Here is a 23,569-nt window from a genome sequence, read left to right on the forward strand (position 1 = left end):
CATAAAATGAGGCAAAACTCACTTAACAAATGTCTCACCTAGTATCAGAAATTTTGGACTCAATTGTGGTCATAAGCGGAGGACTATCTGTATAGCTGTCTTTAAAAGACATAAAGACACGTTTAGTTGATTAATACAATGTTATTATTTCCTTGGAGTGTAAATAAATACTTTTCATATGGAATATTTCAACATCATGAATGAAGGTGAATATACGTGTCCCAGGATAATATTGCAGGATCCAAAGCTTGGAAGACAAACCTCTGTTCCCGATGACAACCCATATTGGATCCTATTTCAACATCCATTTCCCTTCTTGCAGAGAAATGGCTTTCTTGGTACATGGGAAGGGATCACAGCCTTCTGCACTGGTAGCATGCTGCACCTATGGGCAAAGCCATATCCCACCCACTCAGGAAAGAAATATGCAAAATACAATTTTACAGGACCCTTAGCCTCCAAAAATTAAGTTGAATTTCCAAATGGAACTCCTGCTTTCCAGAAGATCACCACAGCAAGCAGGAAATCAACTCCAAAGAAACAACAATTGCATGGAGCATGCTTGACTCTATTTTCCAGGAGAGAATTCTGGAGTAGAATTGAAATAAATCAGGACCATTTGTGGTCCATTTTTTGTCATTATTTTTAAAATCAATATATATCTTACGTTGTCTTTCTGTACAATTCTTACAAAATATTAGATGATGAGGATGAAGACGACGACTGCATAAGGCAATAGTAGTAACAATAATATTTGGCTTTGCAATCTATTGAGGCTTGGCAGAAAATGTTACTCTTGGGACCATGGCAAGGGTAACATGACAAATGAAATAAACTTGAACCAACAGCATTTAGGATCATATAAATTAAAAAAAAAACATATGAGGATTCACTGTAGTGTCTCTTGAACATGAGTATTACCTCTGTTTTGTGATGGAACTTCTAACAGCCATATGAGGAACTGAAAGACCAAAGTCAGAAGTAAAGAGTAAAGGGATCAGACACCTTCATTACAATAATAATGCACCAGTGTCAACCACTCTTTCCACTGAGAAATAACCATCTCTTGGTCAGCCAGCACACACAGACAGGAAAATGAATAAAAATTAGAACCTTGGAAAAATAGAACAAAAATATATGGCTGGAAGCTTCTAATAGCCAGCTGCTAATTTTCTGCTCTACTTATGCCATTTCTAATAGTTGAAAAAATTAAAAAAAAAACTAATTAGGGTCCTAGAATCTTGTCCTGTTACTTTTTGAGTAACAATCAGGAAAAGGCCTGTTAAGAAATATGAATCCGCAATAGACAGTTTTAATCATACAGAAACACATATGAAGGAAAATGTGGCTGCAAGATAGAAAATGAATCATTTCCAAAAATCAATTTTTGATTCCCAAAATAATTTTACAATATACTGAGTTTTAAATGGTTAATTTCAAGAATAATCAGTAAGACTGATATTTTGCGATATTTTGTTTCTGACCCTAAAGCAAATCACTCCCACAAAAGAAGGACACATGCTAATAAAAACAACCACTTTTTAATATTTGAGAAATACAGTCTATGAGAAAGGAAGTAATAAATATTTAAGACTAAATAATAGCATTAAGAAAGATAAATTTACTAAGATGAAGTCAACCACAATTTGGGTTTTCACACTTTGTCCTCCACTCCATCAGAGATTTTGATTTCATTAAGTTTGAATGAAGGTTTGATGCATCTTAGGATCATTTAGTGGAAAAAACACACTTGCTTTCATAATGGCAGAAACAACTAGTTAACATGTCACAGCATGGTCACCTAGGCATCAGCAAGACCAGCAGTTGGCAATACACTGGGAATGGGCATTGCTGGGAATACCAGAGAAGTCAGTCACATATGGCATTCCCGCATCCTTTTTTGAAGGGTGTCCTCCATTTAGGAATGCTTCCTCTTCTTCATAGTTTCTGCTTTGACAGCCAAGCTCTTTGCACAGATGGTCAAGATCACAATTAGGACTCCAACCAGGAATGTGACCACTGGCCAAAGGAAGCAGTGCAAAAGAACAGATTCGTCATGTGTACGTTGTAGCAATACATCATCTGGTCTGTAATAGGAAAAACAGCAGAATTATGGGTGGAGAGTTAGAATCAGCCATCTATGAACCATAAAAGATACAGTATGTTGTTGGCATCAGAAACAATGTACTGTACTGATTTCTCTACATTTTTACAACAATCAGATTTTCAGGGAAGAAACTAAATTAAACACAATTGATCTTGATATGTTCTTGGATATGTTAACCAGGGGTTTGGAGCCCTGGTGGTACAGTGGTTAGAATGCAGTATTGCAGGCTGACTCTGCCCCCTGAAAGGAGTTCAATCCTGACCGGCTCAAAGTTGACTCAGCCTTCCATTTTCTGAGGTCAGTAAAATGAGAGCCGAGATTATTGGGGGCATTATGCTGATTCTATAAACCACTTGGAGAGTGCTGTGAAGCACTATGAAGTGGTTATAAGTGCTATTGCTTTGCTATTGTGTACAGTTCTAAGTCTCGTGAAATAAAAATGTTTGCTTGTTTTTTTAATTTAGTTCCTTATTTTTAACACAGTCACAGATTAAAAATTATCTCAGAAATACCACTGCTATATATGCAATAGTTTCCACTGCATTATACCTACTGGCACCCACTGAACACAGTGCAAATTCCAGCTTGCATGTGCACAGTTCCTAACAAAGTACAAAGTTAAATAGAATATACTTCTGAAAATCAAATTGCATGTTTAACTATTCATATGTAGCTGCTTGTATATTTAAAATAAGAAAACAATGAATATTTATTTATTTATTTATTTGTTTGTTTCCATTTCTATACCGCCCTTCTCCAATAGGACTCAGGGCGGTGAACAGCCAGAGTAAAAAACAGAACATACAAAATTTAAAAAACAATTTAAAATGATTAAATATTTTTGGCCATAATTTAAAAACAACCCAATTTAAAATCAGTTTAAAATTTAACTCAAGCCAGCCCAGCTAGTTGAAATAAATAAGTTTTCAGGGCCCGACAAAAAATCCGGAGGTCTGTTATTGTACGTATCTCTGGGGGGAGGTTGTTCCAGAGGGTGGGCACCGCCACAGAGAAGGCTCTCCCCCTGGGGGTCGCCAGTCGACATTGTCTGACGGATGGCACCCTGAGGAGGCCCACTCTGTGCGAGCGTACTGGCCGGTGGGAGGCTATTGGTGGCAGAAGGCGGTCTCGTAAATACCCCGGCCCTAAGCCATAGAGCGCTTTAAAGGTGGTCACCAACACCTTGAAGCGCACCCGGAAGACCACTGGGAGCCAGTGCAGCTCGCGCAGGAGAGGTGTCACATGGGAGCGCCCCGTCGCCCCCATAATCCCCCACGCGGCCGCGTTCTGGACCAGCTGGAGCCTCCGGTGCATCCCAGGGAGAGCCCCATGTAGAGAGCGTTGCAGTAGTCCAGGCGGAAAGTGACGAGTGCCTGAGTGACTGTGCGTAGGGAGTCCCGATCTAGAAAGGGGCGTAACTGGCGTATCAGGCGAACCTGATAAAAAGCCCCCCTGGCCACGGCCGTCAAATGATCTTCTAAAGACAGCCGTGCGTCCAGGAGGATGCCCAAGTTACGAGCCCTCTCTGTGGGGGCGAGTGATTCACCCCCAATAGCCAGCGATGGTGTCAGCTGGCTATATCGGGACGCCGGAAGTCACAGCCACTCGGTCTTGGAGTGGTTGAGTCGGAGCCTGTTTCTCCCCATCCAGGCCCGCACGGCCTCCAGGCACTGGGACATCACTTCAAGGGCATCGTTGGGGTGGCCTGGGGTGGAGATGTACAGCTGGGTGTCATCAGCGTACTGATGGAACTCCACCCCGAAGCCACGGATGATCTCACCCAGCGGCTTTACATAAATGTTGAACAGAAGGGGCGAGAGGACCGATCCTTGTGGCACCCCACAAGCAAGGTGCCTCGGGATCGACCGCTGCCCTGTCAACACAGATTGCGACCGGTCAGAGAGGTAGAAGGAGAACCACTGCAAAACGGTGCCCCCCACCCCCAGCCCCTCCAACCAGTGCAACATGATACCATGGTTGATGGTATCAAAAGCCGCTGAGAGGTCTAACAGGACCAGGACAGAGGAGCAACCCCTATCCCGAGCCCTCCAGAGATCATCCACCAACGCGACCAATGCCGTTTCCATGCTGTGCCCAGGCCGGAAGCCGGACTGGAGCAGGTCTAGATAGACAGCTTCATCCAGGTACCGGGGAAGCTGCTGCGCTACCACACTCTCAACAACCTTCACAACGAAGCGAAGGTTGGAGACTGGACGATAGTTAGCCAAAACAGCCGGATCCAGAGAGGGCTTCTTGAGGAGGGGCCTCACAACCGCTTCTTTCAAAGCGGCCGGCAGGACCCCCTCACTCAAAGAAGCGTTAACAATCTTCTGGAGCCAGTCTCGTGTCACCTCCCAGGAAGCCAGTACCAACCAGGAGGGACACGGGTCCAATAAACATGTGGTCGCATTCAGCCGTCCCAGGACCCTGTCCATGTCTTCGGGAGCCACAGGATCGAACTCCTCCCAGATAACACTCTCAAGACCTGCCTCAGTCATCCCGTCCGGACATACCCAGTCAGAGGCCAGCCCTTCCCAAATCTCAGCGATTTTGTCATACAGATACTGCACAAAATCCTCAGCTCGGCCCTGCAAGGGGTCATCCCGCACTTCCAGATGGAGGAGGGAGCGCGTCACCCTAAACAGGGCGGCCGGGCGATTATCTGATGATGCGATAAGAGCGGCAAAATAGCTAGATTTCGCCGCTTTTATCGCCACTAGGTAGGTCTTAATATGAGACCTCACTAGTGTTCGGTCGGATTCGGAGCGGCTGGTCCTCCAACTATTCTCCAGGCGTCTTTTCTGGTGCTTCATCTCCCTCAGCTCCTCGGAGAACCAAGGAGCTAGGTGAGTTCGGTGCCGGGTCAGAGGCCACAAAGGCACGACACGGTCCAAAGCCCCGGCGGCCGCACTATCCCAGGCGGCCACCAGGTCTTCAGCCGAGTCATGAGCCAGAGTCTCAGGAAATGGCCCAAGCTCCATCTGGAACCTATCAGGGTCCATCAGGCGCCTGGGGCAGAACCACCTGGTCGGTCCCGCCTCCCTGCGGCGGGGTGCAGCGGTTAGAAAGTCCAATCGAAGGAGCGAGTGGTCAGACCATGACAAGGGTTCGATGGCTATATCCCCTATATCAAGGCCACTCAACCACTGACCAGAGACAAAAACTAAGTCCAGAGCGTGTCCACCTGTGTGAGTGGGGTCATGAATTAACTGAGTAAGGTCCATGGCCGTCATGGAAGCCAAGAACTCTCGAGCCACCTCAGACGTTTCACCGATAGATGGCAGGTTGAACTCCCCCATGATAGCAAGTCTGGGGGTATTCACCGCCACCTTGGCTATAATGTTAAGCAGCTCGGGCAGGGCCGTTGCCACGTGGCAGGGAGCCAAGTACGTGACCAACAAGCCCATCTGTACTCCACGACCCCACTTCACAAAGAGGGACTCACATCCGGCTATCTGTGGAACAGTGGTCTCCCTTGGATCCAGACCTTCCTTTATAATAACCGCCACCCCGCCCCTGTCCTGATCCCTCGGCTGATGGAATGCACGGAAGCCTGGTGGGCATATATCCATGAGGGGAACTACCCCCTCCTGGCCCAACCAGGTCTCCGTAATGCCCACTAGGTCCGCCTCCCCCTCCTGAATAAGATCATGAATGAGGGGGGCTTTATTAACAACGGACCTGGCATTGCATAACATCAGCTGAAGGCTCTGGCCCTGAGAATCTGGACAGCCTGGGGAACGAGAAAAGCATTGGGGACCAGAGTGCGCAATTGCTCTAAGATAGCGAGTGCGCATTCCCCGAACATGATGTGGTCCCCAGCTTCCGCCATATCTGCCCCTCCCACTCACTATACTGATGGAACAGCCCTCTTTAAATCGAACTCCAACCCCCTCCCCGACCTCCGGTTCTACGTCCCTAATGTCGCAGCCCTTCACTGAGGCTGGTCTTGAACCCAGTGGATTTCCCCCAGAACCCACCCTAATCCCCCCAAACCCCTTAAAATTTTTATTAAAAACCCACTAAAAAACCCACTTAAAAAACCCCTCAAACTCTTCTTTGCCACATGCCATCTCTCGGGGCTCCAAAGTCCGTCATCAAGATAGGCCCTCGATAACAAAGAGGGCCAAACCTGCGAGAGGGGGGAATCTCGCAGGGCACGAAGTTCATTCCCCGAGTACATCTGGACATCAAGGGGGGTGATAATCCATGGCCAATAGCCAGGGGACAATTTGATGTTATCACAGTCAGAAGGAGTGAATGCCGGACTTCAACAGAATTCCAATGGAACACGTAGGACCTCATTGCCCTCTCACGGCAATGGCAGGAGTAAAATGCTGTTTCGGACCGGTAAAGGGTGACCCAGCCCCCCTCTCACAGCGGCTGGTCAACCATGATCGTCCAAAGAACCGGAATTGAGACATAACAAGCATGGGACTGAATGTCTTTCCAAGACGTACTATGTAACACATCAGTTGGGAGAAATAAACATTTCTAAGGTGTTTATAAACAGAATCTGAAAGAAGGATGGCTATCTTAGAAACATGCTTCCAAATTAAGTACTTATAGGGGAAGAAAATCATTGAGAATTGCCTTCATAGACCCCAAACTTGAAGATTATTGAAAAACCATGTGGAAATCTTAAACAAGCAGTGAATGCAAGAAACATAAGAATATTTCCAAACTTGAAGAGCAGGAAGCAATTCCAAAAACAAGAACAGAAGGGCTCTTAGATGGGTACAGAAAGCAGTCAGAAGCTACAGATTTAGGTTCTGCCATCAATTTCATGCTGCTTCTATCACAAATGGGAGCATCACAATTCTTCAACTACTTGTGTCAACAAGGATTTCCGCATAGACACATTTTCCATTATGGAAGATTTTGGGGAGAACTACTGGTACTGTACCATTTTGCCCATGTATAGTAAATATTGCTTGGAATAGTTCCAGATGCTGCTTGTCACTTGCTCACAGCACTACATTTCCTATGCAGCAGGACTTGGCTGAGATTAATAAGACTTGTGCTTTCTTCCTCTGTCTCCTTAGGCTCTTTCTAACCATGAGATGATTGATCTTCTGGAAGACCAGAATTCTTATAATTTGTAAATAAATAAAAATCTTGCACCATGCAAACAAAGTATATGGAAACTCTGATTATGTGCCTGCAAATTCACTCCTGCTCCATCTTCTATCTTCCTTAACCCCACCAACTTGTTAGGCAGGCTACTTCTTCTGGAAATAGTACTAGCACTAGCAGTGGATATTTATTTTAGTACTAGTAGTAGTTATTTATTAATATTTAACAAATCAATAGAGCATAGTTGGGCCATGAAATAAAGCAGGAGGAAGCTCTACTGGTGTTCCTGTAAACTCATTCCCTCTTCTATCCACCAACTTGTTAGATGGATATTTCTGGACATGGGAATATTGATCTTCTAAAAGACTGGCATTCCCTAATCAGAAATTCCAATAACTCTGTATTCACTCAGAACATGGTTAATTAAATTTTCCATTTCAAGCTTATGCCAGGGACCCTCAACTCTGTCCTGCCACGTGTATGAAGACAAATTGATGGTTGTTTTTCTAATGGCAGATGGCGCTGGATAAAGAGACAAAAGAAAAAGTAGTCAAGGAATCAACCAATCACTGCTTTGAAACATTTCCTTATTAAAGCTGTAAGGTCAGTACCACTTGCCAGCCTTGTTCCAGAGACACATGAAGCTCAACTGACTGAGTGACCTGTGGAAATAGTACAATTTATGCTGACATACCTTTTCTAGTTGACTCAAGGATGGAAGGAATGCATATTAATCTTTCTACTTGAGAGTGTTTTTAGTTTATCTTTTATAAGACTAAACCAGAATCTTCTCACTTCTTTAATCAACAAAACAACATGTGTAGTTTATAACCATAGAGACACAACCAAGTTAAAGAGGGTTTGTGATCTTTTCATGAGGGGCTCTCTGCCTGCATTTGGATTCAGCAGTTGGTTGCCACTTAGAAGAGAAAACAGCCAACTAAGATGACAAAATAAAGGTTGGCAGATGTTCTATTCTCTAAAAACAGAATATTCTATTCTCTAAAAGCCCTTATTACAGAGGGTTCCTTTGCTGCAACAAAGCAATTATCCTAAGATGGATGACTCTGAAGTGCAGTATAATGCTCTGCAGATGGTTATTATCTATTGCATTCTTTCATTTAGTAACTCTAAACAAATATTTGGGCACAGCATTTATCCTGACATAGAATAAAAGATACCAGTGAGCCATGTTACAGCTGCCAAGTCACAATGGAAAATAAATAAACAGTAGACTTAATTTGGCACTTAATGAGTGAAGAGATACATACCTGCTGAAATCTAGTTGTTGCAGAGAATGAGATAGAGAGATATAATACAAGTCTACTGTATGTGTATAGAGAGGTAACTATATATTGTATGGCAAGGTGAAAACATATTTCACTATAAGTAACCCTGTATGAAGATTTTTCCCTCCTCCTATGAAATCTGCGCCAAGAGGCCATAGTGGAGTCTCCAACCTTTTTGAGTTATAGGGTTGCTGTTAGTGGTGGGATTCAAATAATTTAACAACCGGTTCTCTGCCCTAATGATTTCTTTCAACAACCAGTTCATCAAACTGCTCAGAAAGTTAACAACCGGTTCTCCCAAAGTGGTGCGAACTGGCTGAATCCCACCACTGGTTGCTGTTGAAATCTGCATCTGTTGTGAGTGTACTTATAGCCTGGTTGCCCATCAACAGAATAGCTGCAAAAATGGTCAGTCACAGTCACAAAATGACTACTGAAAGACTGTCTGGTGAGGCTGTATTTGCCACCCACTAACTCCCCAAAGACAGTTTAAGTTTCCAACTCAACTATGACTAGTACATTTTCAATTATGAATTTTCTCCTTCTTCCCTTTTATAAGTTATTGTTCAGTAAAGAGAAACATGCCAGAGACAAAAGGCTAAACGTCATTGGCAGCAGAATTTAGTTCATGAGTATGAAACACAAGGGGTTCAAGACCAAACTAACCAGAAGCCTATGCAATCAATTCCAACATTGAGATCACAAAGTAATTAAGACCAAGGCAATAAGCCAAAAATTTGTTGCAGATCATCTCTCAGCATTGTATTCTTGTTGGCTGTTTGCTTTTGAAAAGGAATGTTCCTGAAGGGGCTCCTGAACTTTCAAGTTCAGGAGTGTTTTTGTAGAAACAGACAAATCAACATAAGAAGCACCAAAGTTTACTGTATACTGAGAATTATTTCAGGAAAAAGCTAAATCCAGACAAGAAGAGTTGGAATAATGTTATTATGTGGCAGATCTTGTGACCTAGGCACAATGGAGGTTCTGGTCATCTGAAAAGTTCTCCTGGATCTCTTTGTGAGTCTCAATCTCAGGATAGGAGTAGGAAAGCAAAAATGGGCAGTTTGTATGTTGAGATTATGTTGTGGGCACTGTCACAAAAGAGCTAGCAAGTGGGAGGCCACCTACGTTAGTCTGTAGTGGCAAAAAACAAGACTCTGGTAATACCTTTTCTGACTAGCAAATGTTATTTAAAAGCATAAACTTTCAAGAACTGCAGCTCTTTTGATTGATTGATTGATTGATTGATTGATTTCCATCAAGTCAGTCTTGATTCTTAATAACCAAATAGATAGGGTTTCTCCATGATGATCTATTCTTAATCTGATACTTCAGGTTTTCCATTGTTGCACAGTCACTGTAACTGAGTCCATCCTCCTTGCTGCTAGCCATCCTCTTCTTCTCTTTCTTTCCATCTTTTCCAGCATTACAGCTTTCTCTAGGAAGCCAGGTCTTTGCATAATGTGTTCAAAGTAGGATAATTTGAGCCTGGTCATTTGCCCCTTGAGTGAGAATTCTAGATTGATTTGTTTGATGATCCATTTGTTTGATTTCTTAGCTGTCCTTGGTATTCTCAGGAATCTTCTCCAACACAATACTCTTCCTATCTTGCTTCTTCAAAGTCCAACTTTCACTTCCATAGGAAGTCACAGGATGTACCATTACAGGCTGTCCTGGAGTTATGACCAAATTTGTTCAGCAACTGTATGAAGTTGCAGTGGCACTGAATGAATGGTATTTATGTGGGGTCCTTGACGTTACAGCTGTTGCAATGTCCCCATAGACACCTAATCAGAATTCAGGCACTTGGCAGCCTCCCTACACTTACAACTGCCAGGGCTCTTCAACTGTTGCCCTCCCCATCCCTGTCCTGCAGAGTGGCACTCCTCAGCAGCAGTGGCAGTACTGGACCTGAAGTAGAGGCCCAAGGCTTTCCGTAGTTTCATCCAGCCACCACTAACCCCAGGCTTCTACTTCAGCCCCAGGGCCACTGAGCAGTACCACCTCAAGCATCATCCTTAATGTGCATAGCACAAAGCCCCAACCATCCCTTCCACCCTCCTGTCCTATACTCCACTCACAGTGCTGCCTAAAAGCACTGCTGCCCCAGAGGACCTTTGCCATTTTTCTCCTATTGCTGATGAGATGTACCCAGCCTGATCCTATATAAGGCAGATGCTGCCCGGGTTAGGCCTTCTTCCCAAGGCTACCCACACCGTTCTCCAAATAGCACAGACCACTGTCACAATGTTTCTGAGGCTTTCTAAAATGTCACCGGAAGGCTGCACCAAATCATGTTGGCTGTTCTACAGTTTTTCGGACAGTGTTCAAAAAGTTTCTGAAACCAAACCAACAGTTGATGATCCATTACTACAGCAAATTACTGAACCTACAATTAGACTTTCAGAATTTTAACTGCCTACTTCACAGGTGGTAGTGTAATTCTATTGTCTGGATATCACAAGAGGGTCTCTCGTGTCTCTGAATGGTCCCAAACCAATGTTTGAGCAATGTAGCACAAAAGGGTCAGGTCCTTTTAACACAAAGTGAGGGTTTTTTTTTTCCAGTTTTCAGAGCAACTGGCAGTCCAGTTGACTCATCAAGTCAATTAATAGTTGCACTTCTGCAAATTGAAGCAGTCATAATGCTGCACCAATTCTAGAATCATCTACCTCTAGCTTGCTGTTATACTTCAGAAACTGGATATTTCTGCCAGGTCACTGTATCTCTTTTCTAAGTCTTGCCAACACTGGCTTTTTCCAAGGCTAGTAGGTGCTTCTGTAAGACTTGCTTCTGTAGGCTTCTGTAAGACTTGCCAGGGATATAAGCTCTTTCCTGCATTTCCATCTTCCCCCCAATCTGTCATGTGGCTTCTAATGCTGCAACTGAGTCACGCTGGCCACCACCTTTTCCAGATGCTGTTACTGCAGCCACTGCCAAGCTCCTTGATAATGATCTCATTCCAAACCTTTTCCTTTGGGTATTCTTCAGTCAAGCCACTCTAACTTATCTCAACAGTCTCTGCTGCATATGGTGTACCCAGCACTTATCAAACCTCTCTAGTTTCTTCTTCTTCTTCATGGACACTTCGTCCACCATTCCCAGCACACTAATGTCCCCCATGTCACCACTTCATGTGCAGCAGTGCAGATGGCAAACCCATTTACAGAAATGCAGCCATTTTAAAGGAGGAAACGCAAACATTTCTCCTTTGTTCTGTATTTCCTCTTTCCAGATTTGCAGTTGACTATTTTATTCTGGGAGGGTCTAATTGGAGCACAGCAGGGGTGAAATCCAGGAGGTTCTGACAGGTTCTGGAGAACCGGTAGCGGAAATTTTGAGTAGTTTGGAGAACCAGCAAATACCACCTCTGGCTGGCCCCAGAGTGGAGGTGGAAATGGAAATTTTGCAATATCCTTCTCCCAGGAGTGGGGAGGGAATGGGGATTTTGCAGTATCCTTTCCCTGGAGTGGGGTGGGAATGGAGATTTTGCAGTATCCTTCTCCTCCCACATCCACCAAGCCATGCCCACCAAGCCACAGAACCAGTAGTAAAAAAATTTTGATTTCACCACTGGAGCACAGGAACATTCTAAATTCTAAAGTCTGGTTAGAAGTTGATGCTTCTAACATCAGGTTGTTTCCTCCCCTTTTTAATTTTACAAATCTTTACCTGAAATTAAAACCAGGAAAAACAAATATTGAGAAAGATGAATTATGCCTGTGAAAAAAATGCTATCTTTGTGTTATCCAAGTTGAGGTTTGGGAGCAGAAATACTTTTCATCAATTCCTGGTGAGTTGCTAAGTTTTTCCAAAATCTTCAAATGATAAAGGCAATGTTATAAGGAAACAGCATAGATGATATAATGATAATGATGATAATTTATTAAATTTGTATGCTGCCTGATGTTTCCAGGGTTTGTTTATGCTCTTGGTTAGAGGTAAATTGGGAAAGACCATGAATCTTAATCTAAATTTCATCCTAGGGACTTGTCATTCATTCTAGATGAATGGCAAACTCATTCCAAGGAGTATATGCTGTAATCAACTAAGATTATGGTTTAGACCTCTGGAGTCCTTAAGATGCCTATGGTTATGACCTATAATTGCATAATAATCAGCTGCAAAGAAATATGGAGTGTCTGTATCTATCTCTGTATCTCTTTATCTATACTAAAATGGTACAGGTAGTCATTGATTTATGACTACAATTGAGCTCAAAATTTCCATTGCTAAGCAAGATATTTGTTAAGTAAAATTTCTCCCATTTTACAACCTTTCTTGCCACCGTTGTTAAATGAATCACTGCAGTTGTTAAATTAACAACACAGTTGTTAGGTGACTCTGGCTTCCCCATTGATTTGCTTATCAGAAGATCACAAAAGGTGACCATAGGACCGCAGGACATTGCAACTGTCACAAATGAGTCAGTTGCCAAGCATCTGAATTTTGATCATGTGATTATGGGGATGCTGCAATGGTCATAAGTGTGAAAAGTCTCTTTTTTCAGAACTATTGTAACTTCAAACGGTCACTAAACAAACTGTTGTAAGTCAAAGAATACCTGTATAGGGTCTCCTGCTTGAGAGGGGGTTGGACTAGAAGACCCCCAAGGTCCCTTTGAACTCTGTTACTCTATCTACTCTACTCTACTCTACTCTACTCTACTCTACTCTACTCATTTCATCTTTGTTTACATTAGAAACATCCTGCTCTTCAAGCTGTTCATTATAACTTCCTTGCTAATAGTGAATATAAGAACTATCCTGTTTTCATTATTGTTACTAGTAGAAGTATTTTAATACGTCTAGAAGACAAATTGTTATTTGTTTGTTTTTACTACAAAATTCTGTTCTCAAAGGTCAGGAATCAAAAGATTTATATGGGGGGAAAATGTCCTGCACTCAGAATACCAACCAGGAATATATCTTCAGCTATGCAAAACCTAGTAGTTTGACTTCCAAAGAGACAAGGTTGTATTTAGACCTGAGCCTTGATTTAGCTCAACTCTATCCTTAAATTTTGTGCACAACAAGCAGATACCAAAAAAAAAAAAAAAAAAACCCAGCGGGAGTGGAGATAATATATACAAGTCAACTCATAGATGTGTGAAGATACTTACCTGAGGTGCTGATTAAAGTAGCAAGTGAAAGGCTGAGAACCTACTTCGTCTTCCCAATAAATCTGCCAGTGCATTACAATATCAGAGTTCTTCTCGTTTTCCCGTTCACAGGGGGGGATGTATGAACACTATAGAAATAAAAGGTCATTAAATGGCGTCTTTTTAGTATGCAGCATTTCAACTTGGCTCTTCCTTAACAGTTTTCATAATTAAATTTAAACCATATGCCTCAGAAATTCAGCAAAAACACAAGTGAGAGATTTAAATGAATACTGTTGTGAATATTACTATTCAAGAATGGTCACTGAACACTGAAATTCTTCTATTCAAAGGAACTGAATTTTCTCCATCTCTCCCTATGCACATCTCCAGCCTCTAATTTTAGACAGTTACATAAAAAGGGTGTGACACAATAGAATAAAATTCAATTTGTGCCTGGAAAGGCTTTAGTCTCACTAGTAGAGCTCTTATGTTCTTAAGAGCTCTACTAGTGAGACTAAAGCCTTTCCAGGCACAAATTGAATTTTTATGAGAAACTCATAAAAACGAGGACAAAAGCTTAGCTTTTACTTCCTGTATTGCATTTTAGAGATATGTTATGTCTTGAGTATATGCAATACTAGTAGTCCTCAACTTATGACCACAATTGAGCCCAAATTTATGTTGCTAAGTGAGAAATTTGTTAAGTGAGTTTTGTCCCATTTTATGACTTTTCTTGCCACAATTGTTAAGTGAATCATTGCAGTTGTTGAATTAGTAACATGGTTGTTAAGTGACTCCGGTTTCCCAGATTGACTTTGCTTGTCAGAAGGTCACAAAAGGGGATCACATGACCCTGGGACACTGCAACCGTCATAAATGTGAATCAGTTATCAAACAGAACAGAATAGAATAGAATAGAATAGAATAGAATAGAATAGAATAGAATAGAATAGAATAGAATAGAATAGAATAGAACGGAACAAAACAAAACAGAACAGAATTCTTTATTGGGCAAGTGTGATTGGACACACAAGGAATTTGTCTGGTGTTTATGCTCTCAGTGTACATAAGGAGAATAAAATACATTCATCAAGAATAAAAAGATACAACACTTAGTGATAGTCAAGGTTACTAATAAACTATCAAATCGTACTAGGAAACAAATAAAAACAATATAAATTGAAAGATACAAGTAACAAGGTTGTAGTAATAAGTGGGAAGAGATAGATACTAGTAAAGAAGAGAAGAATAATAGTAATACAGTCTTAATAAATTATTTGACAGTGTTGAGGGAATTAGTTGTTAAGCAGAGTGATGGCATTCAGGAAAAAACTGTCCTTGGGTCTAGTTGTTCTGGTGTGCATTGCCCTATAGCGTTGTTTTGAGGGTAGAAGTTGAAACAGTTTATGTCCAGGATGTGAGGTTAGGGTTAGGTTAGCATCTGAATGTAAACCACGTAACCATGGGGATGCTGCAACAATCATAAGTGTGAAAAATAGTCATAAATCACTTTTTTCAGTGCCGTTGTAACAGTCACTAAGTGAACAGTTGTAAGTCGAAGACTACCTGTACTTTTGATGAATATGCTTTGCTAGCATTTCCCTACATGGCTGATATAAAATAATATTGTATTCACTAGGGAAGCTCCCCATTCAGTCCAGAATCTGCCCCAGATAGGCAATCCTGGAAATAGACTTTCCCCTCCTAAAAATTATTTCTCCAAGTACACAAATCTTCCCAAACAGGAACTCTTAGCTTCTTAGTGAGACATGCCTGACAACATGTAAATCCGAGGGTTGACTGTCAGCCCTATCTATTGGCTAGGAAGAACAAATGTTTCAAGAAAAGGGTGTTAGGGAAATCTTTTGCTTCAAAGGTAAAGGTTTCCAGTAGAGGACCTGTAATCGTTGTTGATTTATTTTTGTTTTAAACAGATTTATTGTCTTTGGCATCTTGATGACTCTGGTAACTGTCTCTATTTACTTTTTTGTCAAAATGTACTGCAAACTCAAGTTTTGTGTTTACTTCTACTTCAAGCTTTGAGCTACAATTTCACTGTGGATCTGTGACCAGTCTCAGTGCTGCTTTTTGCTAGAGACTGATGTTTAAAGAATCATTTTTGATTTTATGCTGCTCAGTGCCTTATTTACTTGCTTGTAAAGGACTTTGATAGTTTGACTACTTAAGATTATGAAGATGTTTTCTATTGTTCTTATTTTTAATACATTTTTTAAAAATTTTGCCTTGTGCTTTTCTGCCTCCATTCAAAAAAAAAAAAAGGAGGGGGAACTGTTTTCTGTGGTCATGTGGCTCAGAGGGCCACGTGACCACGTGACAAAGGGCAGGAGCTACAGATTTTAATTTCCTTTTTCATTACTATTAACACAATCATTACTGTAATTATTATTCCCAGTCTACTAACTAGTATGTGTTCAGGGATCCTGATTTGTCCCATATCTTAAGGTTAATGGGAGGGTAGAAGATAAAGCTATCCCCTATAAGGCAGTTGCCATAATAATTATCAAGAAGCTGCACCAAAGGAGGAAAGTAAGCCTAGGAATGTAAAACATAGTGGATTTCTGAGAGAGGGAGGTTGCATCCCCGAATCTTTCAACCTATAGGCTCAGCCTCCCGCTGTTATAAATATATGAATATAAAACATGCCACTTTTATTTCTAATCAAAATTAAAAATTAGATCCAGATTCAGAATGTGCATTCAATCTAACAGTTGTCTTATGAAATATAATCAAGCAATATAGTGGTCTGGCATTATCATTCTGGCCATTTTCTGACTGAGGCCAATGAGGAATTAGCAACACTGAGCAGCTAAGACTAGGAAACCAATCTGTCACCTTTTTGGGATAGTCATCATCTCTCAATGTGCCTAAGAAATAGAAAGAAAGTTGGGACGGCTGTGCAAAAAACAAACAACATATGACACAAACCTATAGATTTAATACTCGACTTATCTGTTAGCTCACCATTAATTATAATTATCACAATAATTTCTCTGAGAACTTTACCGCCCCATTATTGAGAACTGCTGATAAAGATGAGTAACCCAAATAAAAACTAGAATGCAGAGATTTTTCAGGAGCTCATCAGCAAAGAGCACTCCAGAATGTCTCTTCCTTTCTATTTTTCAGGTGAAGATTCTTACCATTCATGAGATTGAACATTCTGGGTACAGCACAGGAAGTTGCAAATAGACAAGGCAGTGAAATATTATATACTTTCATAGCAGACAGCTGCCTGGAACCGTCTTTCTCTGGTCCCCACACCTGCACTCCAACTCCCTAACAGTCAGGCCCATCAAACTGGCAGCCTGTGGGCTGGATATGTCACGTGCAGACCACGCCCACCCCGGCTCCACAAAGGCAAAAAACATTGCACTATGTCACAATCCGACCCGTGATGCGATCGAGTTTGACACCCATACCTAACTGAATAAAAATACATTTTGTGCTCTTTTGGAGATAGAGTCATAAGCACCTTTGGCTGTTTAGCAGAACTAATGCTCAGTTGACTGTAACCACATGCACTTAAGATTCAGTACTGATAAACATTTATAGTGTTATACTATATCAGTCTAGCTTAGCATTCTCTATTCTGATGAGTATGACTTGACCTGTAAAACTGGAGGTTTGTTCCAACCCAGAAAGGTGAAATACTTTACAGTAAATGAAAATAGTAAAAATGAAAAGCAATGCAAAAGCAAAAGATGTTCAAGCCTTTTCTAATTTGACCCTTCTACTTCCCAAGGCTTCAAAGCTGTGCATCTCAGGCATAGACTAATACATCCGAATACAAAGATCACAATGGTTATTTTAATTTATCTTCAGAACTAAAGCTTTTTAATTGTATTGATTTTTTTTAAAAAATAAACTCTTTTAGGAATTTTTTTCTATAGTATGTAGTTTAATTTTTTTAGCAAGCAGTGTATATTGAGGACCTTGTACCAATGACAAGAGTCCAGTGATGCAAGGCTCAGGAAATAGCCTATTATTCTGTAATACTTGCACAACTATAAGACTAGAGTTATGATGTTGAATCAGACTATGGTACTATAGAAACTAGAAGATATTTTTATTGCTCCAAGCAGTGTTTTGGAAAGATTTCAAAAGGCAGCTAATTTGGTGTTCTGTGTAGGTACACATTGTGCTACAATATTAATTTAAGAGATGGTAGATAACTCCACTGAAAAATAAAAGGGTGAGAAGAATTTTAGTATATTTTTTAGTCTTCAGATAAAGATATCAATAACAATTCAAATCATTCGTATTTTTAAAAAGAATCTCTGCAGCTGAATAACATACTATATAGTGTTTCTCAAACTTGGCAACTTTACGATGTGCAGATTTCAACTTCCAGAAATTCTGGGAATTAAAGTCCACACATCATAAAGGTGCCAAGGTTGGGAAACACTGAACATACTAGGTTAGTGGTCTTCAGCTTTCCCGAATCATACACAATGTGAGCTGAACATATTTGGAGAAAATCAGATTAGAGAAAACATTACTGATGATTAATGGCATATTTAAGGAAATAGGCAGCTGATTCACAAATGCATGTCTCTCACTTGACTTGCAAGTGTAAATGAATCTCACCTTGGGATTTGTTTTAAACAATGAAAAGTGAGCAAATATTAATGAATAAATGAACTATTATACATCTAACGAAAGAACATTCACATTATCAATACCACTAACATTACAAACACAATACCTGTCAGTGGACAGTTAGTGATGAACTGGAATGCATCCTTATTTTAGGAAACAGGATGATCAAGGTTACAGTTACTATATCTGGTTTAGATATAGTAACTGTAACCTTCTTGTTTTTGATAGTCAACAGAGCTATAATTCTAATATCTTTCAATATAGATTGCATACGTGTAAAAAGTTCTATGTGAAAAGAATCTTGACAAAGCATCAAATCCTCCAGAACTTGGAAGTATTTGCCCCTTCACAATTCAGTGTTAGATGCTGGGATGTGAAGTTTATTCTTGCTCCTGAAACAAATTCTTCTATAGACATGACTTGATTGTCCTCAGAAATATACTCTACACTGAAGACCAATTTGTCATTTTGAACATTCTTCCTTGCCACCATTAAAGGTTAGCTAGTAGCGTATGTACTTATTTGGACGTTCATGAAAAGCAGCTTTGGGTTATATATTATTTTGAATTTAGATTGCAATCCTATGCTTTCGTAAGGGGAAATAACATAGTGAGCATACAGATGACAACATGACTAAATAGTAATAATCAGAATATATATCCAACAGTTAATGTTTCTAGGTTTGTCTAATTGAATTATCCCCAATGACCTTTATTTAAACAAGTATAGCCTCTATTCTATAGTTAGTTTCATCCAATTAATTAGGGCAGCCCAAGCCAACAGGACTATTATTTCTCTCTAACACAGGAAAAAGGTAACTATTTTCGGTTCAAGGGCTGCACCTTGTCTTTGGATGTTTTTGTTTTTGAGGTGAATTCAAAAAGTAGGAACAAACGGAATAGAAAAGTGGACAAGATACTTTTAAGACAAATCTTTTTAAAATCCTTTCCTCCAGAAACAGGAAGGGAGGAACAGTTATGCATACTTTAAAACACAGATATATATTTTTTAAGAAGCCCTTCAGTGCCTCCAAGTCCTTGCCAAAAACTGGATGAATACAATGGGAATCTCTCGGATTTGCACAAGAGAATTGCAAGGCCTCATATGGCCAGAAATTGCTCGTCCCCTTTTTAGCACATATTGTCTTGTTCATGCACATGAAAACTCTTGCAGTTTATTTCCTATCAGTGCTGCCTTCTGAAAGCTTTTATTCCTTGCCTTTTTTCTTTATTCTTCAAAGTCAACTCATGCATCTCTTAAGCCATTATTTTGCAGCCAGAACTACTTGATAAATGTAGTTCCAAGGAATGAGATCCAAGAGGCACTTGTTAAATTTTCTTTTCTTTTTGTTTAGGATCATCTTTCATAATGGAAAAGGAAGCCTTGACCTTCAACTCTCATCTCTCTACAAGCTTTAACTCATAATATAACATATTTTTGAACCATTTAGATTTTACATCTTTAACTTGGCAACATAAAGAACTTCACTAGGCACCGGAAGAAAAAAGCATTATCTCCAGCACAGAAATATTTAAAACACAAAACAATTTTTTCTTCCTCTGCTACAGATCAGAAAAGAAGACATTGCTAGAAGGCATTTAAGATTATTATTTGTTAAATAATATCAAAGGTAAAAGTGTCCATGTGTGTTGGACAACATATTGGTTAGAAAAAAATATTTGGCTGAAAATAGATTTTACTGTAGAATTTGTTATGTGGTCTTGAGATGATTCTGTTGGACTAGCAGAAATGGAAGAAGAAATTAAGTCCTTGAAAAGGGGGCAATCATGTTAGACATCAAAATAAAACTTGTTTCAGCATCTTGAAGATTACCCACCATCTTTCCACCAGCATTTACATATCTAAAAAATTATCTTTTCTCCATATTTCCTAACAAACACACATGTGTATGATGATTATTCACTTCTATCCGCTTTTAAGAAAGTTCATGGGTTTCCTGCCTTAAAATTATGCTAATGATTGTTGATAGTTCCAAGCATATCAGCATATCATATCTGGATGGGATATTTTCTTCTCTTTTATTATCAATCACCCTGTATTGAGGGGACATCTTCACCCTGTAAGGAGGAGCACATCTTTCAGTTTCTCAAGTCCATTTTTAGATTGTTTCATGCATTATAGCCTGAGGAAAATGGCAGTTAGCATTCAACAGATGCTCTTGGAGAATAGTTAATCTAAGAGACTTTTTCCACTTTCTCCTCATATGCCCCAGCAATTTGTTTTAGTAGCTTTATTGTGTCTGCAACTAATATCTGAAACAGGCAAGTCTCAGTTCTAATGTTGCAGTGGATTGAAGTAGCTTGTTGCTACTGTACTTAAGGACTTCCCCCTTTAAGTAGCAACAAGCCACAGTACATAGGATAATAGTTGGGGTTAGTGCCATTGTAGCCTGCTGCAGATTCTCTCTGATCATTGTCCTCTGCTTTGAGAAATGGGTGAGTCCAGCTCTTTCAAACTAGCTTTCCCCTCTACAAGCCATGTTCCAACCTAAATTCTTATGTCAGATGCCTGGATGATGCCAACGACGTCAGAAGGGGGACTGCACAGTGGGTGAGAAGAAAAGCAGAGATTTGATTGGAGAGTAAAAAGAACCTCTACTTCCCCTTCGCTTGCTGCATCTCCTAACCCGAGTGCTTATCCAAAGACTGGAAGAAGAGTGGTGGCAAGTAAAGGGAGGTTAAGTTCTGACACAAGGTGCCCAAATGAACTTCATTAACTTGAACTGATTTTCTGTGATGTCATAAGCAGTGACCTTGCCTATTAACATCACTCAAGCTGCATACAGTAACAGATCGTACTTATTTCTGGTTACAGTCAGTTCTAATCCCAAAGTAACCCCTTTGAATCAGGATCCGCTCAGCCTTCACTACAGAGCTGAAGCAAAACTGGTAGTGTTGCTCAGTTAGAGAGGAAAGCAGACGCAAAGGAGAAGAAATTAGTATTCAGGAATATTGTAGAAAATAGACCAGAAGAAAAGGCATAGGTTTCTTAGATATGGATGGTCCTTAGATATGGTTTGCCTCCGGCCATCTGCTCTAACCCTTCGGATCATTCAGTGTGTTTAGCAGCTACACTGTAATTTTGCTCACCCCGGAGTAGTCACGGCTACATTGCACTGCCACAATCTTCCTGACTTTTCGGAAGAATCAGAAAGCCCCTATTTTGGGAAGGATCCAGCACTTCCACCGCTTTTCAATCAAAGACCAAGCCCATCTTAGCCCGAGTGACGGACGTGTGGAAACCTGCTCTGCAACTCCAGAAACCCCCGCAAGTTCCCAGTAGCTTTTGACCCAGGAAGTCTATGGAGATTCTCAGTCATCCAGGTCATGGTTGTCCCAAAGGTGCTTTTTTTTCCAGGAGGAAACTGGACTTTCTGGTTTTTCTTTGAAGACGCTTCGCTTCTCATCCAAGAAGCTTCTTCAGGTTTTGACCCAGGAATGCTATGCCATTCCTTGGGACGGGAACAGGGGCGGAAGGGGGGTGTACAAGTGGTTTACCCACCAATTCTAGCAAGAGTTCCGAAATTCCGGGCTTCAGGTGCCAGGAGTTGGCTTCTTTGAACTACAGAGCTCTCCGCCTGAGCCCGCTGCTAGCATAGTCCAACCTTCCTATACAGGTATCCCTAGTTACCGTCCTGGCAGCTTCTGCACCCTCAGATACCTTGGCGGGCCGACCTGTCCGCCTCCCGAATAGCGCCAGGTCTTTCATTCCCACCTTTGCCCAAGAGCAGCAGAAATTTCGCCCCTTTTTCTCTCCAGCCCCGCTTCCCTAACCCCGGTTCTGAGCTGCGCTAAGAATAAAGCGGCATCCTTTGATCTCCGCCGAGAGACGGTTCGGCGCCGGGCGAGGCGCTTACCTTTGGGTTGGTGAGGAGCTGATGCTCGTCCGGGTGCAGGAGCGCCCGGGCGTTGGATTCGGAGTTGTTGACGTAGATCTGGAGGCAGGGGTACAGGGAGGTGCCCTTGCAGTCGGCGCCACACGTGAACGTGCACTCGAAAACCTCGCTGATCCGTTGCACCGACAGCACGGTGCAGTTGGCCGCCTTTCCTTGCAAATCCTGCAGGGCCGGGTTGAGCCAGCAGAAGCCCAAGATGAAAAGCGACAAGATAGCAGAAACGATGAGGAACAAGCCCAGCCGGATGGTTTTGTCTTCAGCTTCGGTGTATTCGTAAGCCACTCGGATCTTGGCCATCGCCCCGCCTCGGAGCAGGGAAAGCAGCGGAGCGGGGAGGGGGGCGTGAGTGGGGAGGGGGAGAGAGGCTGCAAGCAATAGCAGCGATGCCTGGAGGTTGCTTTCCGCCCACCGGGAGACACAGGAAAACCAGCAGGCGAAGGAAGAGCTGGAGCGTCCGGCGAAGAAACTCCGGCCACTCGTTAGTGGCCGAGCCCACCTGCAGGGCTCGCTCCGGCTGGAAGGCGGCCCGGGAAGCGATGCCAGCCAGCAGCTGGCGCGCAGATCCGTTTGCGAGGCGGGCGGGCGGACGGACGGGCGGGCGGGCGAGTGGGGAGAGAAAAAGTCAAGGCAGGGTGCGAATCGCCAAGGAAACGGCCCCTGGCTGCACCTCCTTCCTAGCGAGGCAAGGGGGCTTTCCGGCTGTCGGCCTCCTCCTCCCCCCAAGGGATCGGAGCCGGCCGGGAGCCTGCCAACATCTGCCACGAGGTAAGCTGCTTAGCGGAGGCGGGGGGCCGAGCGGGCTCCGACCTTGAGCTTCTGCCCCCTCCCATCGATGGCCTCGTGGGGCTCGCCATTGAGAAGCCGAGAGGGTGAGGCGAGGGATCCGCGGGCGGGCCACCCTTCCAACGTCCGCCTCCCCCTCGGTTTACAGCGAGGGAACAGCTTGGCTCGGGATTATCCGCCCCGGCGATTTAAGCCCCGGAGGAAGCATTTGATTGCTTGTTTGGGTTAGGAGCCGCGAAAGGGAGGGTCCCGCAACCCTGAACGGGGCAGTGCCGCCGCCACGTGAGAGCTGGGAAAGCGAGGCTGCCCGGGCACGCCGGCAGCGCGGCTATTTTGGAGAGGAGGAAAAGGGCGGGATAAACCTCAGGGAGACACGCGGTATTTTTTTTTCCCGCCTGCCGTTGAGCGGCCTCGACCTCGCACCCGAATCAGCCGAAGAGATCAGAACAAAATCGTCGATGAGTGGCGGTTGCTTTCTGCCCATTTGGGCTGCTTGCAAGAGGAACGGAGTCATAAATCGTCGGGCCCCCATTTAGCCCTGGGCACAAATGGTCAGGCTCAAATTCTCCCACCCCAGAGACATTTTGGGAAGACCCAGCTCTCTAGCAAAGGCTCTAATCTGGGACTGGTGGAATGAAAGACCAGAGGACAATCAGTAGCAGAGGAGATGGACT

General features: G+C 42.4%; 2 protein-coding genes across 2 annotated transcripts; both read right to left on the minus strand.

Moving 5' to 3' along the window:
* Positions 1 to 1,522: 1,522 nt before the first annotated feature.
* On the minus strand, positions 1,523 to 23,057 carry KCNMB4 (potassium calcium-activated channel subfamily M regulatory beta subunit 4). The gene is made up of 3 exons (XM_034402985.2): positions 22,074 to 23,057; positions 13,595 to 13,722; positions 1,523 to 2,087 (listed from the first exon to the last, which is right to left on the minus strand). Exons 1-3 carry the CDS (start codon positions 22,407 to 22,409, stop codon positions 1,919 to 1,921), a joined length of 633 nt encoding a protein of 210 aa, XP_034258876.1. The 5' UTR covers positions 22,410 to 23,057; the 3' UTR covers positions 1,523 to 1,918.
* LOC148112831 (uncharacterized) lies at positions 2,111 to 6,092 on the minus strand. The gene is made up of 2 exons (XM_087873473.1): positions 4,118 to 6,092; positions 2,111 to 2,138 (listed from the first exon to the last, which is right to left on the minus strand). The coding sequence occupies exons 1-2, from the start codon at positions 5,902 to 5,904 to the stop codon at positions 2,111 to 2,113; spliced, it is 1,815 nt and encodes a 604-aa protein (XP_087729599.1). The 5' UTR covers positions 5,905 to 6,092.
* Positions 23,058 to 23,569: the final 512 nt, after the last annotated feature.

Source organism: Pantherophis guttatus, chromosome 7, assembly GCF_059756535.1.
Source record: "Pantherophis guttatus breed Tessera chromosome 7, ASM5975653v1, whole genome shotgun sequence".
NCBI lineage: Eukaryota > Metazoa > Chordata > Lepidosauria > Squamata > Colubridae > Pantherophis > Pantherophis guttatus.

Coding starts and splice junctions, on each gene's coding strand:
- KCNMB4 (XM_034402985.2), bottom strand. CDS start 22,409: ATGGCCAAGATCCGAGTGGCTTACGAATACACCGAAGCTGAAGACAAA. Junction 13,723..22,073: donor AGCTCCTCACCAACCCAAAG/GTAAGCGCCTCG, acceptor TTATTTCTATAG/TGTTCATACATCCCCCCCTG. Junction 2,088..13,594: donor TACTTTAATCAGCACCTCAG/GTAAGTATCTTC, acceptor TTCCTATTACAG/ACCAGATGATGTATTGCTAC.
- LOC148112831 (XM_087873473.1), bottom strand. CDS start 5,904: ATGCGCACTCGCTATCTTAGAGCAATTGCGCACTCTGGTCCCCAATGC. Junction 2,139..4,117: donor TGCTCCTCTGTCCTGGTCCT/GTTAGACCTCTC, acceptor TATGGTTCATAG/ATGGCTGATTCTAACTCTCC.